The sequence below is a fragment of the Epinephelus fuscoguttatus genome, linkage group LG7, assembly GCF_011397635.1.
Source record: "Epinephelus fuscoguttatus linkage group LG7, E.fuscoguttatus.final_Chr_v1".
Classification (NCBI taxonomy): domain Eukaryota; kingdom Metazoa; phylum Chordata; class Actinopteri; order Perciformes; family Serranidae; genus Epinephelus; species Epinephelus fuscoguttatus.
This window is the reverse complement of record NC_064758.1, coordinates 12,389,121-12,408,795: the sequence shown is the minus strand read 5'-3', so window position 1 is coordinate 12,408,795 and position 19,675 is coordinate 12,389,121. Positions and strand designations below refer to the sequence as shown.

Sequence of the window (19,675 nt, the reverse complement as noted above, 5' to 3'; positions counted from 1 at the left end):
AAAGCAAGCATCACACCTAGCAAGTCTCAACCACACCTCCTCACTAAGATAAAAGTTTCTGTCTCTTCCTTGCTCAGAGTTGCTCTGAGAACCTTCCGAAATCATTCACAAGCTAGAACTCCTTAGGAGCTCTCTGAGAGTATTCTCTGAATGTTTGTGAATACAGCCCCTGGTCTACATAACCCACAATGCAATTCAACTGCAAGAGTTCAGTCAGAGATACAGGTGTGCTAGGTATGCTAGTAGCAGCTAATGTAGCCTCCAGCCGTTAGTTTTAACCACATGTATGAGTAGCGAGCTCCAGAGGTCTGGTGAGCTCAGGCCCGACCGACGCTGACTCAAGTGGAATTTATCAGACGTTGTGCTGCTCCCTGTGGAGCCACAAAAAGCTTTAGAAAGCTCTTTTACACTCCCCAACACCTGTAAACAGACTCTGGTGTGTAGTTCCCCTTTAAACATTTAAGACCATTTAAGGACATTTGTAATATTTGATATTTTCACAGTGCAGGCTTTTAATAAACATGTTCCTACATTAAAATCTGTATTATTTTTAACATAAATTCCATCCCATTTGCTGAACAAGGCCCTGCAGTGGAGATGCCTGTAGGTGGATTAACCCCTCCATGTGCCTGCATTCACCCTAACAAGGGGAGCTCTGAGCGGGAGTAGAGCTGGGCTGGACCCTGCCCTGACCACAGTTATGTGGTTGTTTGTTCAGCCTACCTGCCCAGAGCTAAATACAGACAGTGATAGAGGAGGGATGGCAACAAACTTTTACTGGAATTAAGGAGTAACTGCGAGTTTCCCTGGAAATGACTCAGATATGTGTGTAAGATGGGGTCGACGAGTGCTGTGACAAGTTATGTATGGAGAGCCCACACAACGGGCTGTGATGGCCTTTGAATTGTCTTGAAGATTCCTATTTGGCATGAGTTTATGTGCAAAAGCCAAAAAAGCAAGTAAAAAGTAGGACTCTGAAAAAGAGAAACCCCTCGCTTCTTTCATATAAAAGTTCATTTTCACAAAATCATGAGCCCAAATCCTTACTAATACACACACGTTTCCATAACAATAAATACTTCATGCACTGACATACATAAATAAATGCCATCCATCGATATTCTGCTGTAGGTGCTCTAAATGATTCTGCTGTGTTCAGTTTCACAGTCAGCATGTTCACCTGTACACCACCCATGGAAGAGGAGAACCTGCTCCTCAGAAGTCTGACTTTAATTTATGGCTCATTAGTTCTCAAAAGACCAAGTCATGGGAGAACTACTGTAGTGGGCACAGCAGGGATGCTGGGAAGGCATATCACACCAACTTGTTGAGCATGTTTAACAGACAACAGAACTGAAAGTCAAAGAAAGGTTTGCTCAATTTGAGAAAGTTATTTCTAGAGAGAGAGCAATCAGGTGCATAAAAAATAAATACTGAATTCTAACTAAATCTAAAGCCCCGACAGACAGGAGCTGTTTGTAGAGACAGTTTGTGTGTCACCTGCATTTTCAAACACATTTTGGGAACAACCCATCTGCATTCTGCTCTGCCAAATTTCAAAACAATACACTGTTTTCACACCAGAAAACAAACCGACAAATATGGCAGATGCTCGGTAGATTGCAGCGCAAACCGTCTGTCTGTTCTTCTCAGGAAGAAATTTGGTTGCATTCACAAAGTTCAATTCACTGGAACCAAAACATCAAGTCTCCGCATCTGTTTTTGTTGGAGCGTCACAGTAACAAGTCGGTACTTGTGAAGGACCGCTCCAGGCAGCGATGAAAATTGGCCATGGCAACCAAAAAGTGCAAAACGATCACAAACAGAAAGTCTGAAAGCAATATGAATACAAAAATCATCCCAACTATCAAACAACCATGGCAGTGATGTCAATTCTGTTTTGTCCTGCCCTTCATCGAGTCCTGAGGTACTCTGGCGTGGAGTAGTTGAAGAGCAGGAAGTCCATTCGATACAGGTTGAACAGTTTCTTCTGGTAGAAAGGACTGATGTGCTTAAAGAAGCGTGCTGCCATGTTACCATCAGTCCTGGTGCTTTTACCAGACGTGGGAAACTGAAGTGTCCCCTCCACCCCAGCCAACCTGAGCACAGCCTGAGCATCTGGCTCCAGAGTCTCGTACTTCCCCACTACGTCATAGTGGATCAGGCAGGGGTGGCACAGGGAGTGCACCCGCTCCCAGTGCTCGTTAAAAGGTTCCTCCCGTTGGGTCCGAGGGTCCACCAGGTACTGCACAAACTCGTTGAAAGTAACGTCATTCCCTTTCTCCAGCGCTTCAGGCTCTGGGCTGGGACGGTGCTGGCGGATGATCTTGGTTCCGTAGCGCTTGTGGAAAGCGGTGTTGTAGCTACGGGTGAATTTGTTACGGTAGGCGGACACCAGGCGCTCAAAGGGTTCCCGCACGAAGATGAACTTGAGGTAGCTGCGAAGGCGATGGTTGATCTCGGGGACTGAGAACTCGGAAAGTGTGCGGAGGTTACCTGCCACATGGGCCTCGTTTGCAGGGATGGCAAGGGGGTCGGTGTAGCGGCCGTCGCTTGTGAGGACCATAAGGACACGCTTCCAATTAGTGCAGGCTACCTGGAAGTGATAGAGGAGAGGAAGATTCTCTTTAAAGCCAAAATACACATTTACACATGGAGAAAGTGAGAGCTAAAGTATTTTTATGCACCACAGGTGTCTCAACAGTCCTTCAATACATCAACTGAGTATTATTTTAATAACTACTTATAGCAGAAAAATATGTTCTGTTGTCTAGGACACTGGCCCCCCTAAGACAAAACAGAAGCCAACTGCATCCTCCATACCCTTCCTTATCAACAGGAAGTGCGATGCCATGAGCTTCTTGTGATCCCTGTTTGTTTTTAGCCTATAGCTGTTTACATTTTGGCAAGTTGGCCAGATTAAAAGTTAAGTATGCTGAGTTAATTATCAACATTTCCTGTTTGTAATGTATCCATGGATGTAAAAGACAACTATCACTGGAGTATTCTGACACTGAAGAAAACTTAAAAATGTGATAATTCTCAAGAAGTGCTGGAATTTTAAGGAGCGTCTTTTTTCTTTAATCTCTCTGGGGATTTTTTGAAGATTATTTGCAATGGACACTGTAGATGATATTCCTGGAAAGTGTAAATGACACTGAATCTAAAAATACGTGTATCATGTCTGCGTTCAGATTTGACTGAGTTAGGACTCAGAGAGCGAATGCTGTCTTTGATGTAAACTGTGGGCCAAACTACAATAATGTCTCCAAGTTGTTTTTAGAGCCCCAGCATGTACCTGTCTTTCATCTCACACAGTATCTTTGCCTCACATCTCTCCCTCTGCGTCCCTTCATGCAGCTGTCCCCCTGGGGGAAGCACACCTCACAGTGTGAAAACCTCTGCTCTAGAATTTCAGCTGCACTTGTTAATCTCATTGTGACCAACCTTGGGTACGTAGCAGTAAATAAGGCTGTGTTTGTCATCCACGATGAGGTGTTTGAGATCATCAGACGAAAGCACTTGGCGCTTCCTCATGTGGCTCAGACACGTCTGCTCCAGCAGCTCCCTGCGACCTTGGAGGGACCTCTGAGCTGCCAACAGCTCCAGCTGCTTGTAGGGATGTGATCAAGGTGATGCAGGACCAGTGAAAGAGGGTCCGGATGGGTGACAGAGGGAGGAAGATGCAGAAATAGAAATACCTTTTAAACAGTGTTGCAGGGAAATTTGTGTATCCAGAGCAACTCAGACAGTCAGTTTAATAAAAGTAAAACAACAATCTCGTGATCGCAAGAAAAATTCAAGAAAAGTAGATTTCGCCTTTATCTTAAAGGTTTTACAAAAAAACTGCAGTTACAGAGCAACAAAATTGTTCATTTGAAGCCGTGATTTGACCACCAGGCAAACGTCAGTCCAATACTCACTCTGTTTTAGCTCTGTTTTTGGTGTCTACTACCTCTAGATGAAAATATCTGTCTCTTTAGCTGCTAAAATGCTCCACTGTGTTCACTAACTGTGTCTGTCTGACATTTGGTTCTGAGTAGGTAGTGTAGTGGGGTTTTTGGAGCTTTTTTGCTAAAACAGTGGGAGGAAACCTAAACAATGAGCTGAAACTCGCTGCTAATCAGAATCAGCTTTACTGGCCAACCATGTGTAAACATACAAAGAACATGACTCTGGTTTTAGATGTTCCTAATGTACTTTCACAGTTCCAAGAGCAATTTAAGGAAGGCAGAAATAGAAATAAAGCTACGGCCAACAAAGCTGAACAAAGATGGGTAAAAATAAACACAGAACCTTAAATAAAGCCAACGGGAGCTGCAGATTCGGGATATAACGTCTGCAGATTCATCCCTATGTGTGAACTCTTTAACATTGTCACATTGTTGTTTGATAAATTGCTACAATAAAAATCTTTATTATAGCCAATATGATATCACCAGAGTTATTTTCTTTAACCTCCAGGGGACTTAAAGTACCTCAGCCTTTTAGAGTCATGATCATTTCAGTCTGGACCAAAGTGGTAGACCAACCAACAGAGTGTCTTTCCAATTCCATTGCTAAAAACTAGTAGGAATGTAAATCACCAGTTTCATCACGATGTGATATATTACCAATTCTTTGGACAATGATACACATAGGTCTGTCACAATACAATTTTGATTTGATGCGATTCAGGGCCCTGTGATAGATATGAGATGATATTATCTGCCCATTGAACACAATCTGTTACATAAGAAGCTGCCACCTCTTTCCTTTTTGCTTCTGGCCATAGAGATAGAAACAAAATAAATAAGACTGGCAGCAAAGCTTACTTTAAACTGACTCCACTAACAAACATAAAACAGCACATGTAAGTTGTTTTGCTCACTTACTATTACGCGTGTTTGCATTGCATAAATTAGCCTCACTGCTAGCAGAATATTTGTCCTCTACTTTTATTTTTCTTACTTACCACTGGTTTCAGTTACTGCATCTCCCAAAAAAGCAGCATGGCTTAATTTCAGCCTGCATGCACGTTTATTCAGCCAAAATGTTAAACTTGTCACTACAGCAGCTAATGTTGCTGTAGTGACAAGTTAGCGGAGTGATGCTCTGTTTTATTTATAACAGCATTGTTTACATACAGCATGTGCTCTGTCTGTTGACCCCTATATTCTCCATAATTGAATATATTTCCACACTGCTGATTCATTCCTGAGTAAATAATGTTATCCTCCTCGTCTTTTTCTTGGCTGCTTGTCATGATCTGCCTGGCGCTTTCTGATGGTGACACAGAATTTCAAAATAAAGGTGTATCCCTAAAGATAATGATATGGATCGATGTTTTCACTTTGCATTGGTGATAATGGATCGTTGATCATTGAACTGTGTTCTCACCTGGTCTCCATTGTAGAGGGTCTGCAGAGGACTTCTCCTACTTTTCCCTGGACTGCTGTCTGTCTTCACACCAGGTTCTACAGTGAGACAGACAAATCAAAAAATCCACATGATGACAGCTGCTCACCACATTTATTGATTACCTACTGTAGGTAAAAAAAAAAATCACCATTTTATAGAGTGGCTCTGCTGTCTTCTTGCTCCCCTTCATTTCCCACTTTTTCCACAGGATTTATGGTAAAATGTGAAATGGATATCACATATGGATAACTCATTCTGTTACACTGCATGTGTTATATGTCAAACAAAAGAACATGTCTGGTGAATTTTCACTGTGGGTTCTTTGTTGACTCTGGCACCAGTGATTTAAACCTGACCACATTACTTGTATTTTTTCCATAAGCCTTTATGTAGGTCACTAACCAGAGATGCTTTTTAACAACGTGTCATGTATTTGCACAGAGGTTTAAATTACTTTAAAGATGTCCATAGATTTATGGGAAAGGTCAGCGAGAGCCAACTTTCCAACCCTCTTCTGGTTCTGCCTTTGTCATGACGTGATCCTCCCTCCTTTCATTTTTAAATTCCATAGGAACAGTGTGTTCCCTCCAAACTCTGTCTCGTAGCTCTTACATAAGTCACATCTCTCCCCCCTTTAGTCTCTCTGTGCTCTTTCTTCTTAATCTGTCCTTTTTTAATTTGCATGTTCCCCTTCAGGAACTCTTTCCACAGCAAATCCACCAGAGGACACAATACTAAACAAGACAGATCTGGAGAACAACCACTATGCATCAGTGATTAGCTGTGGGTTCGAACAACACTACCTGCATAATATGTATTCGTAATGATTGAGCTGCTGGAGGCTCTGCTAGTTTGAGGAAGTTAAAATATCTGGTTGAAGACCTTGTTATCATCTCTCCTCCGTCCTCCAGCCTTTATGAACACATCTGTCTTTTCCTTCCATCCCCCACTCCCATCCCCCTCCTCTCCTGCTCCCACCCAGGCCTGGTGGCAGTCAGTGGTCTGCAGCTAATGGTACTGAGCGAGAAAAGAGATATGTTTTTGCACATGTGGCTAAACAATGCAAAGGGTTACTTTACATCTTACCCAAAAGCTGGAATGAGATGGAGCCGGAGGACGTGGGGAATGTGCTTTATGTGTGTTAGCATGAGGGAATCTGCTTGACAGAGGATCTATGGAATGATGGAACATGCCATACCATCATATGGAAAGCATATCAGCCAAAAAAAAAAAAAAAACAGCACTTGAAGGGCTATGCTGTGCAAGTATGCAACATAAAACAGAGGCTCGTTCTCTCCCACTGTTTTTCTTCTTTCTGCTGAGTTCATATTCAGGAAATAAGAATGAACTTTCAGTTCTGAAATGGCACCCTAATATAATAAATCTCTCTGTCAGCTTGGGACCCTTGTCTGATGAGCAAACAGATAAACCACTATTGTTCACAAACTCTTGCTCTTGTTCAAACTGTATATTGCAACCGTAAATCATATCTGCTTCCTGCCATTTTGAGGAAGTAGAAAACAAAAAGGAGAACAGCTGCAGTAGTAGTGACTGGGCAAATACAGCAAAACATGTACTATAAGAGGATCTGACATAGACAGCGAGGCTGAGACTGCTGTGATGCAGCCTCTCCCAGTCCCTCCTCTGTGCCTAAGCTCACATGAATCATCACAATCCTCAACTTCCTTTGGGTGAATCTTTGCCACATCATCTGATCACGCAGAGATAGACATCAAATCTTGTTGGACCATGTTGAAAGCTTTAGTGGACACATATACATATTCAAATCTTAGGCCACATATATAGACATACATAGAGCACACACACACACACACACACACACACACAGATATATCAAATATATATGTGTGATTTTGTGTATATAATGAGGTACTGACATATATAATTGGATGTTCTGCACAGCACTCAGAGAATCAAAGTAGCTAGGATGCAATGTTGAGAAGAAAATGCAGAGAAATCAGAGAGTGTAGGTTCCAGGTAGAAATTAATATAATGGATGAGGTGTCTAAGCTCTCAGGCAACAGCATTGCAGTTCACGTCTTAAGCAGTCTAAGCCTTCCACAAACTCAGGACGCTTCCTCAGGAAGCTGGAAAGTAGGTCAAGAGACACTTGTGGAGGCCCTACTCATATTAATGGTTTACTGTCTGTTATCAGGTATAAACACTAAATAATGGAAAGGAAACATTACAGTGATTCATCCATACTGATATCTTGAGTGGAAGTCAGGAAAAGTATTTATAGAGCTAATTTATCAACTGCAATGTTTCAAGTCTTAAAACCTGAATATGCTGTAAACTTGTTTAAAAGGTCAGAAAAGACTGTTTGGTTTAAGGCAATGCACCATTTAATAAAGTCAACATTCTATTTGAATGTGCTCATAAACTGTAGGGTGAAAAAACTGAACAAAAAAACTAAATTACACTGGTTTCCCCACATCAGCAGCAGCACCAAGATTGCAAAGTGGCTAATGGTATGGCACTCTTGCTATGGTATGGCCCCACCACGTCGATTCTGAGTGGTATGTCATAATCAGTTTTTGGTATGTCACTGGCATTCTGTCAGCTTATCAGCACGCATCACTCCTCTTCCACTGCCATATACTAGGGCTGCACAATTAATCTAATACTAATCATGATTTCAGCTTCCCGAAATTAAATGAAGATGATTGGCTACGACATTGACATTTGAAATGTGTGCTCAGCTCATAGAAAACTCTGCTGCATATCAAATTAACTGTTGCAACTGCAGACGGGCAAAACAAAAATCATCCGTCATAAACCATCATTACGTGCGACATGTCTGCACCGCAAAGCAACACAACTAACTTGTTAAACCACCTAAAAAATACCAGAGTCTGCAGAACGATGACTGCATGAAGTCCAGACAGTGATACATTAAAAACAAACTGTTATATATCACTTACAATTGACACATGCCACTTGAACAAGAGTGCTTGTGCTTGTGTCTTGCTCTGTTTTAAAGAAGTGTGATTTTTTTTTCTTCAGACATGCCACTTGACTTTCTGTACCTCTATAAACTCCAGAAAAATCCAGCTAAAAACATTCAACTGATCCCTTCTCTTAAATTCTAAGAGTCTGTAACTTGTAATCAGCAGCACATCACCCCTCTTCCACTGCCATATACCTTTCCCCAGCCAACATATGCCACGGCTTATCATAATTAGCAATTCAATAACCATTGGCATGATGTTGGTAAGAAGTGGTCAATATCAGTGTAACGTGGGCAACATATTGTTTATAAGTGCCATATGAGCTAGCAGAATGGCTGTGACATATTAAAAACCAACAGAGACGCACCAATCAGCATTGACACATACCATCAGAACAAGAGTGGCATACCATCAGCTCTCCTTGTGTCCTGCTCTGTTTTAAAGAAATGTGGGGTTTTTTTTTTTCAGGCATACCACTTGATTTGTAGATCTGTGCATCTATGAACTTCACTATAAATTCCAGCTAAAAACATTCCACTGATCCTTTCTCTTAAATGTCAAGAGCCTATATATTAAGGTCTCTGTGTTTACTGGCACCACAAACATCAGCCAGCCTCTCCTCCATTAGCAGTGCTATCTTTTGTTGTATATTAAAAGTTAAACACAGGAATGCTTTTCTTATCCTTTATAAAGCACCAATGCATACACCTGCACTAACACGGTTAATGTTCTTCTGCTCGATGGAAAAGTACACTCAGAGGTTACTCATCTCTGATCATCATACACCACGTCTTTTTCTATGTCGTGTGTTCTATCACATGCACCAGAAAACCACCACTTCCTCTCAGACCCAGGAACTGACACAATGCTGACAGTTGAAGAGGAGCAGAGGACTTACTACACACATAAACAAGCTCATGTTGAACTTAGGTCTGCCTGGTTTACGGCCTGTCAGGCGTGTGAAGCCGTGCTGATGTTTTAGTCACAGACAAACAAGGTTCCATTAAGCGTGCATACTGCTCTGGTTCAATATAAACAGACAGCACTATCTTATGACTAATCAGTTAACAGAAAGTCAGTGACAAAGTTGATACAGAAGTACTGACACGCTTTCACTGAGTGTGTGGGCCCAGTGCATCCAAACCTTTTTTTGTTGTTCATATTATTTAAGTTCTTTGTTATTTTATTGTATCAAGACAAATCTCTGCCCTCTGCTGTCAGCAGATACACTTCCTTTTTTAGAAAAACCTCTTCCCCCCCTGTGATCTTGATAAACAGTACAGAGGATTCTGTGGCATCAATAATGAAATATTTACTTAAAGAGGTAAAATTACACTTAATTGCACTTTAAGCGATGCTTGTCTTTATGAGGTCCATGTAATGGAAGTTTCCATGAGAAAACCACAGTGTAATTTGTTCAATCGAGGTGTATTAAAGTCTGTTTGGCTGTAAAACTGAAAGTGAGTCAAAGAGAGATTAGGTTGTCAGAAATGAAAACAACTGAGAGCAGGAAGAGACACTGGGGTTATCAGCAGTAACAGGGACGCCAGAATTTCTGTTTTTATTTTGAGCGTGGCTTGATGCAAAGATGGCACACCGTCTACATGCTTAGAGCTGCACATGGTGATAATTAGACCAACATGAGGTGACTTTGTAGTGGGGCAGGCAGTACCTTTTAATTTCATTCTTACTGTCCTTATTTTCACTTGCACAGTTCTTCATTAAATTACAACATCAACCACCTAATTTCTCATTTCAGGAAGTTGCACTTCAAAAACATATATCAGAGTTCAGACTAACCTGAAATATATTTGCACCCCCTCTGGTCCTTTTAAACATCAAAGGGCTTCAGTCTGATGGACTATGAGTTCACTTAGCTGAGACAAGTTGGTGAGGCCTCAAAAGTTTGGGTTATTAGTCACCATGATATAAATAAAAGCATGCATGTCAGGATGTTTGGGTCAGGATGAGAGAGGAAAAAGGGGGTAACACCAGCACATAATAGTGTTGTCATGATACTGGAATTTCTAACTTCAATACAATACCCTAAAATGTCGATATTCAATACCATTTCCGATACAAGCTACATTTTTTAATGAGAACATAAATAAACCAAGGCTATAACATGACAATGACATCTTTGCTTGTCTTGGTCAGTAGCAAAAAACAACTGCAGTAAACACTAACAACAAGAGAGAGTGAGAAAGTGCAGCTGGTACTGGTGTATCAATATTGCCAAAAATGAGTACCGGGACTGTTTCAAATTGGTTCAGAATCGACATCCATTGATGAATTTATATTTTTGACAACACTAGTACGGGTGTAGACTTTATACCACAGCTGGGCAAAAGAAACATTTTATTACGATATATATTTTTGTATATAATCAAGGTACTTTTACCTCTACGCACAGATTCTCTAAAGCTTTGAAATTCCCAAGTAATAGTCAATACCAGCAAACTGAGTAAGTATAAAAGTTTGCAGTGTGTAACTTGGGTCAGTTATGCTAAGCAGGCAAATTCCTTCATTTCAACTTATCTGTAAAAAAACAACAGTATGTGTGATGTGTCACAAAGTAATGTTACAGATTGTTGCTGGGATGTTTCACTGAGACATCTGCAACTTAATCAAAGGGCTAAGTGTAATTGCTGGTAAGAAGAAAGCACTTGCACTCTGTGTGCTGTGTTGGTGATGCTTGAGTTGATAATATTAATTTGTGCCATTTCCTGTCTTTGTTGGCACAGGTTTTCAACAGAGTCACCAGTCAGTTTTGTGTCTGACTTTTATTAGCCTTGCCCTATTTGGGACAGTCTCATCTACCCTGTGGCCAAACAGGCATTTAATTCCAAAGTATCACCACACCACTTAAGTCTTGATAGCACAGCTCTTTATATTTAGGGTTGTTGTGACTGTTACAATAAAAGTTTATTTGAGAAAGTTTGCTGTCTGCTCCTGAAGAACTGCCGTATCAGTGTACATCGTTTATATTACTGTTTAGTTTTATAGTTTGTTGGTTTGAAACTAACAAACTCCTTTATACGTGAAACAACAGAGAAACTCCAAATGGATTACAGCTAACCTGCAACAGAACTCATGAAATCACCAATGCTACTAGTTTACAATAGCAGTAAGATCAGAGGCACAGTGTGACTAAATCATGAAGCACTGAAACCACAACATCATCTTCAGCGTCTTTAGACACAAGCCTCCAGTTCTTGTCTTTGCATATAAATCCACTTATGCTTTAGTGCTTCCTCTTTTTTAAAACAGTTCTTAATGTTAGCAGTTTAAAAAAAGAAAAGCCACAAGGCTCTGCGATTTACAAGATAAAGCATGTTAGGGATATTAACAAATAGACTTGTGATATGTCCCACAGAGTGAGGCAGAACAAATAGCCAGCAGGTATAGCATGTGGTGTACAACGTTCTCTGAAGAGCTGTTGGCATTGTGGAGGACCTTAAAGGCATCGCAACCTTCTTTGTTTGTTTCACAACAGCTACAATTATGTCAAAGTCAGATGATAAGTGGCTGTGTGTATAAAGTAGCTCTGGTGTGTTCAGTTAAGAATTACACTTTTTGTGTATGACAGGGTGTGTGCAGGGGTGGACAACGGTGTAATGATATGCGTTCAGTGACAAAGCTTACAGTGTGTGTTTGTGTGTGCTAGTGTCTACAGCAGGTTTAGATTAAAAAATGTGAATAGCGTACTGACTTTGTGGGCAAGACACATCAGAGCAGGCCTTCATGTTGCCTCTGATTAGAGTTGTGAGGTGGAATCCATCACTGTCAGAAGAGCCAGCACAGTGGATTCTTATTTTGTGAACTAGACTGTAAAGCATCAGTGATACATGGCAAAAACAATCTTCAAACACCTGTCATCCATATGCGGCAGTTTGTTTTTTAATTCAGCTCAGACTTGATCAGGGTGTGTGACAAGAGCTGTGACAGAAACACTCAAGACCCTAAAACAGTGGCATTGTATGAAAGGAGAGCCACTGCTGTAAAATGTGTTATTCAGATGCCCATGGGCATTTCAGTTTGATCAGACAATTCACTATTGTCTCCTATAGCTGGGAAAGAGAGAGAAGAGTTTTCCCACCCTCTACTATGTGAAGCCATGAAGCCATGAAGCCATGCCCAGCAAATGAAGTGGAAAAGTTGGACAGGGTGAATGCAGAGCAAACAGCACCATGAACAGAGAATATGTTCATGGTTCAGAAATGAGAGTAAACCTCAGATACAAGTCCTGGTTCTGCTGAAGGACAACATACACTATTTCAATTCTGTTTCCAAGCCATGATGCAAAAATAAATAAATAAAATTACATGACATACAACCATGTAATATCATAACATCTTATTGATCTTAGGACAAGTATAACCACGTGGTGAGTGTACAGGCTGATGAAAGAGTGGCACGTATTTCATTACAGTTTTCATTAAAGAGTTAAGCTTGGTTTTGAGGTTCAGGCTGATGACAGATAATGATTTCCTGTCTCATGCAGCAAGACTACGCACATTTAAATGGGCACTGCTAACACGAGACTTCACTTATCTAGTAAATGCTGACAAGTTCACTTCACCTTTGACAAGTGCACACACTGCGCACCACCCTTCCATGCTGAGCTGAGAAACTTGGCATCAAACGACACGCACACAGACAGTGCCGAGTCAATATGACCACATGAAAGAGAGTCTGAGAGGAAATAGAAACTGGGTGTTCGTCTCTATTTTTGTTTAAATTATGAAGTGTCTAATAAGAGAGTCTGACTGGAAACAGCATATGTCAGAGGATTTTCCTCAGTATGTCAAAAATGTTTTTACACTGGCTCAAGGGAGGATATTTTAGGGTGCATCCAACAATTAAGTAGTGATGGGAACATGTTTCTGGAATCGCTCAGCAAGCTCATTATTCGCCACATTGCAGCTGGTGGATATGCACCATATTAACAACTTATCACTGATAAATGTAAAAGGGAAAAAAAAAACATCTTGTAAAAGCTCAAGGGAAGCAAGACATGTAAATTACCTTAATAAAGACAAAGTGAGATAATCATTTTTCAATATTGGAAGATCCCAAAGTTGTTTCCGTGCCCAAATTTAGATAGAGGGGCTGTGATTATGGACTTCCTCTTGCCAATCAGCTACGACTGTGTCTAAAGCACACAGCCCAAAGCACAGCAATGATCTACAGTCATTCTTAAAGTCCATGCATAAAAAAATCCTGATGAGATTCTGAGCTTGGGTTATATGTTGGCCAATACAACTTATATAGCCTGAATCCCTTAAAACTCAAATCAAACAAAAGCTTTTAAGTCCAAGGTGACATCTTCAAATGTCTTATTTTGCAGTTAACTATCAAATAGGAGTAAGAAAATCCTCACATATTAACATTTAGGAAGTCAGGGCAGTGAAAGTATGGCACTTCGATTAAAGAATTACTTTGACCTTTGACCTTTTGGATATGAAATATCATTGCATCACTATTTTATCCTGTTGTGAAATGTTGTCATAATTAGCATAATAATTCTTGAGTTACAGACAACATTCTATTTTTGAGAGGTCAGAATGACCTCGACCTTTGACCTCCAAAGTCAAATCAGTTTATTGTTTAATCTAACCAGACATTTCTGCCAAATCTGAAGTAATTCCCTGAGAACTTTCCTGAGATATCGCGTTCACATGAATGAAACAGACGTGAGGTCACAGCGTGGCCTTGACCACCAAAATCTAATCCATTCATACTTGAGTCCATGTGAACGTTTGTGCCAAATTTGAGGAAATGCCCTCAAGGTGTTCTTGAGATATCGCATTCATGGACACGGGCATCTTTTTAAAACAATACCCTGCCCTAGTTGCCAATTATTTTTCTGGAAATCAACTCATGAATTAATTAACTGATCATTCAATCTCTACAGGCCAATATGGCTGCTGCCGTGGCAAATATTCAATATGAAGATATCAATATGCAGCAGTAACTAGAGAAAAAAAAATCTGTTAAATTTTGGCATCAGCTCATGAAAGAAGTAATCCTGGCAGTCTGTGGACCTGAACAAAGCAAACCACATTTTCTTAATAAATTACATAATAGTAATGTTTCATGTGTAATGGCAGTTGTCCAGTGACTCTGGTACACACCCGCTGGACTTAGACTGATTATCCATACACTGCAGCATTGTATTGTTATTTTTGGACAGATGACACTGTTGGATGCTTTTAGACAAGATGTTCATTAAGTCAAAAAGCTTATTAAGTCATACAACTAAACCCTGTGAACTCACGCCATACACCTGGCTGTAACTGAGCTACAGGATGTTAAGTCTTGTTTAGCCTTTAGCACCATGCTACACATCATTTATTTAGTCAGCCATGTGTGCCGCATCTTTAACAACAATGATCTCATTTCAACAAAACCTGAGAAAGTGCTGTATCCCGCTGCCAAATGCCAGTGCTTAAAATTACACTATCTTGCCAACAAAGGAACTACAACTAAAGCTCAAAATAAGGTGACTTATGAATCTAACTCAAATCTGTAAATACATTAACAGTTAATAGAGCAACAAATCTGCAATGACTTAACTAATAGGTTAATAATAGCCTGCTGGTCAGGACTCATATTTTCCCGAGTGCCAAAACCCAGGGTGTTGGCACAGGAAGTCAGACAATAGAAGCACAACAATAATATGCTCTGTGCGTCCTGTCTGGTATTAAACAATGCTTAATTAGGAGATTTGGTTTTGAGGACAAGTGAACTGGAAACATGGGTGTATTTAAAAAATATCTAGAATGTGTGTGTTCAGCTTAAAAGTACAAGACATTCTTTATACTATATGCTTTTTGTGGCATTCATCTGTCTTTGCAGCAGCAAGTATCATTCTTCTGTTGGGATGGGAGAGCTTTGTGTTAAATGGGGGTTTATGAAAGCAATGTCATGAACAAAAAGCAGATCAGAGGAAGCTAAGGAGGAGACTCATCCAAAAAAACCTCTTTTATCAAACATGACTACAGGGCTTCACAGATAAGAGTATACTCATTTTGTAACAAATGAGACTGGGGCAGGTACTACAATGCCAAACTACAAACACAGAGTTAAGTTCATTACCATGAGCACCGTCTCCTTCTCTTTAATCTCAGCCAAGTGCCCAGCTCTCCATCAGCAATCAGGAAACATTACAAAACGGAAACTCTCATTTTTCACCCTATATTCTGGTACTTGGGTGAAAATCAAACCTCCATGAAGCTAAATCAAGCTGTCTGATCACAGCTGTTCAGTCATCCCCACTGCATGGAAAGTTGGCACAGGAACACACAATGAAAACACATTTTAAGAACTACCGGTGTTACACATATAAAGGAAATGAATCCTTGACACATAATCATCCACGTGGGAGTGTGACATCATGTCTCGGTCAAGAAACTCCCCTGAAGTGTGACAGCCTGTGATTTGTCTAAGTGGTGACTATAACGTGATGATGTCAGGGTGTCTCAAATTTAAAAGTCCTCTTTCAAAAGTCTTAATGTTTTGTGACTGAAAGGGGAGAGTATCTTCAACTGTAGTCATCACAGTAGCAGACAGAAACATTATACAGGTGGATTTTGCAGAAACTGATCTAGAAATCAAATCTGAACATTTATAACCAGGAATGGTATATTTAAATGCAATAAACAAGAAATACATCACACATGTTCTCATTTAGGCATTTTTCATTACTTAAAGCAATGAAACGTACTGCAACAGATCGTTCTAGCTGAGGACTACTGGCTCGTTTCTTTTGTCCTTTTTCATTTCATTGTGCTCCAGTCAGACTAAAACAGAAGTCAGATATAAAAGTCACTGGAAATAACAGATCATACAAAACTAAACAAGACATTTGGTGTTGATTGTCAAGCTGTCTCTGACTAGATACACAGTAATTAGGGAAGTCCTGAGCTTTGTTGACTTCCTGTAAATTAGTCCTCTCTCGTGTGGCTCCAAAATGCTTTTCATGTGGCCTGCATGTCTACTACAGGGACTGAACAAGCCTGAACAGGTTAGGCAATAAGGGTAATATAGGCCTGGTTGATGGAGGGGGGTCAGAGGGAGTGCTAAAGTGTGTTGCTTGTAGGTTTAGCTACATGTGGCTTGTGTATCTGCCGCTAACAGTTATGCATATATTCCATCTGTGGTGGCCTATAAAAGGTGATTTATTGCTGTGGTGGTGAACTGTTCCATCATGGGGTGTGTGCGCTGGAGACAATCCAGGTGAAATTATGGGTGTAATGATGCTTTTTAATAGTTAACTATTTCTTCATCATTATCTTTTATAGATAATGACATATTTCTCATCGGAGCTGTGAAAGTCAACCAGTTCATCTGTACACTTTTGCCCCACAATATTACCAAGAACTGGGCACTAGTTCCTCCTCTCTGCACCATTCTCCTCCTCCTCCTCCTCCTCCCTTCTTTACTATCCACGTGGAGAACATTTCTATCGGCTACCCTTCCACTCTCTCCTCTATACTCGATGCTCATGTGCCATTTTGCATAAATCAATCATGTCCACCTTTATTTCTCTCTGACTCCTCTCCCTGGGAGTTTGCAGTCCCCTGAGGGCCAGTCTCCCTTTCAATGTCTCAAAAAGGCTCAGCCCAGGAAACAAAGGGAGAGGAGAGGAGGGAAGAGTTAAGAAGAGGAGGAGAGGAGGGTTAAGGCAGAGGAATGCAGGGGGTCTGCAGGAGGGGGGTGCTTTCAAAACACTGCGCTGTTCACAGTGAGCTTATTCAAACTTCATTTCATCCTGCCCTCTACACATGCCTTTATGGTTCACATATTTATGCACAGTTACACAAACAGGTGTTGCTAATTGTGTCCAAATGATTGTAAAACCACACAGCCCTATTTAAAAGCCTGAATGTTGCATTAAAGTGCATGCAAGACCACCAAACTATAAGTTATTTCTTCTGTGGTAAAACGTTATTGTATGTGTAACCATGTAACATTCATATAGCCTACTATAATATTCCTACAGCTTACTTATTGATAAATGCCATGTGCCACTTTTTCACTACAATGTTTCAACATTAATGATACAAAGGTCTATCAAACACAACGCCAGACAATATAGTATAGGTGTACAGAGTAGCTAACATAGATATGACGTTATATATGTAACTACAGACTCTATACTTTTACTTTCATTGTGGTCACTACACTGTACACTAAAGCAGTGGTGCTGTTGTACTAAAATAGCCTATAAAAGCGTTATTTCAGCGTGGTTATTTTAGTCGTGTGTGTTTGGCTTCTTACCTGGCTTGGTGATGCTCTGATAGTAAAGCACGAGAACGAAGAGCGAGCCAAGGCACGTCGCCAAGAACAGGCGTCCTCCTCTGGGCATCCTCATCCTGAAACCCGGCTCTGCTGGCGGAGCCCCCGACCCCTCGTCGCCGCCTCGACACGGTTCATACGAGACCACCCGGCGGAGGATGCGAGACTCTCCAAGGAATTAGGAGTCTATTCATTAACTGTTAAAAATAAACCAACAGCCCATTCAGGAATAACGTTATCTGGACCATTAAACGAAACAGCAATTAGCCGTTAATTTTAACCTGAGTGGCGTACAAATCCTCAACCGCCCGCTCGGGTCTCCGCCGTTTTTTGTTTTTTTTTGAGATAACGCCAACTTAATGATGACCAATTAAGCAAGGTCACCTTAGAAACAACATTTAATATAGTTACGTTGAAATGACAAGCCCTACAGCGAAATTTAAAGGTATGAGTGAACAGTTTAGCTTCTCCTAAGCTCGATTTGTTGGTTGTGTCCAGAGTTTGTCGAAACTACACAAACTTCTCCGCGAAACATGGACGGGGCACGATGCCATGACGTCACGCCCCTCTCTCGAGCCCTCGCTCCTAGAGTCATAGACTGCATGCTGCCTTCAGGTAGTGTCGGAAATTTTAAATCTACACGTAGAAACTCGATTTGACATGCGTTGTATGCTCAGCTGCCAAGCGTTATGCACAGCATAAGACATTTCATCACCGTGTGGTTAAAAAAACTGTCAGATTTCTGTCTAATTATCAAAAATTATCATGCGTCCGTTGTATTACAGTTTGCGGCTTAACCGTATGACTATCGATCTCAGAATCCTGGGATTACAAGGAGCACCTGAAGGCAGCATTACAGTCGTTCACAGAGATTTCAACATGGACCAAGGTACAGTGTGTCCTACCTCATGCAACGACTGACGACTAAATTACGCCACCAGTGACACGTTTCCATAAAGTAAATGAATAAAAAATAGATGCAATGAAACGTGCAGACCGATAAACATTTACCAAAAAAGGCAAAATAACAACCAAAAAAAAAAACACAATATGGACAATAACTTGAATGGTTTAACTGCTGTGAAACATTACTCAAATATCTGTAGTCCATGTTTTATTTTCAGTTGCATTTGGCTTGCTGACTGCAAACCTAGAAGCTGCAGGGGAAAGCAGTGTGCTTCTGTTGTGTCACTGTAAGAAATTTAATATGGCTGCAGTACTGGCCCAGTTTCCTCTTGGTTTGTGCACCATCATGCAAAATGATATAATAGGCATAGTATTCATAATCGCACAGCACGGTCCATCACTTTCAGTTTGTGCTGACAATTTTTTTTATGTCAAAGCACATCACATTATGCATGTACTTTCACAACTGCAGACATTTTAGAGTATGCGTTTGCAAGATACAACAATATGTTTTCATGAACAGTATTATTTGACTGTTTTTATGAAACTCTTAAACTTCACCATCTGAATATGATTAAATTCCATTCTGCTAGACTTTCTAGATCAGTTTCATCCCCCCAGTCTTTTTCATACAGAATCAAAATCCCCCCCTGAAGAAGAGCACATTCCTATGCATGACAGGTCTCAGAGAAGTTAATGCAGCATTGGATTCAAGCAGTGTTCTACAGAGGAAAGTTTCCTGACAAATTGGAAGGAGGATGGTGACAAATATATTAAGTTAAGGGACAACTGAAAACACAGTTGCGCCCTAAAAGAATACATAAAGTAGATCAAATCTGTCAGAGACCTGGATATTATAGCTGGTTTCTGTTGCTTATTCTTACGAAATCAACTGTATGCTCTCCAAACACTGTGTGTACTGTACCGCCCCACACCATATGCTCACAGCATTATATCCTGTCATGGTTTCATTTACTGCACATTGAGCATTTTAAACTAAGACAGACCCAGAATGTTCTACATGGAAAAAAACCTGCATCATAAACATCTCATTGCTTCGGTTAGTCACTCCCACACACATTTAAATGCTGATC

At 40.6% G+C, this 19,675-nt stretch overlaps 1 protein-coding gene across 2 annotated transcripts; it reads right to left on the bottom strand.

Annotated features, from left to right (window-relative positions):
• Positions 1 to 410: 410 nt before the first annotated feature.
• On the bottom strand, positions 411 to 18,209 carry LOC125891458 (carbohydrate sulfotransferase 11-like). Of its 2 annotated transcripts, none has more exons than XM_049580767.1 (4): positions 17,658 to 18,209; positions 5,380 to 5,456; positions 3,448 to 3,612; positions 411 to 2,596 (listed from the first exon to the last, which is right to left on the bottom strand). In XM_049580767.1, the coding sequence occupies exons 1-4, from the start codon at positions 17,749 to 17,751 to the stop codon at positions 1,913 to 1,915; spliced, it is 1,020 nt and encodes a 339-aa protein (XP_049436724.1). In that variant the 5' UTR covers positions 17,752 to 18,209; the 3' UTR covers positions 411 to 1,912. The 2 variants fall into 2 exon arrangements, with proteins under 2 accessions (XP_049436724.1, XP_049436725.1); XM_049580768.1 differs by having other exon boundaries at positions 3,448 to 3,609.
• Positions 18,210 to 19,675: the final 1,466 nt, after the last annotated feature.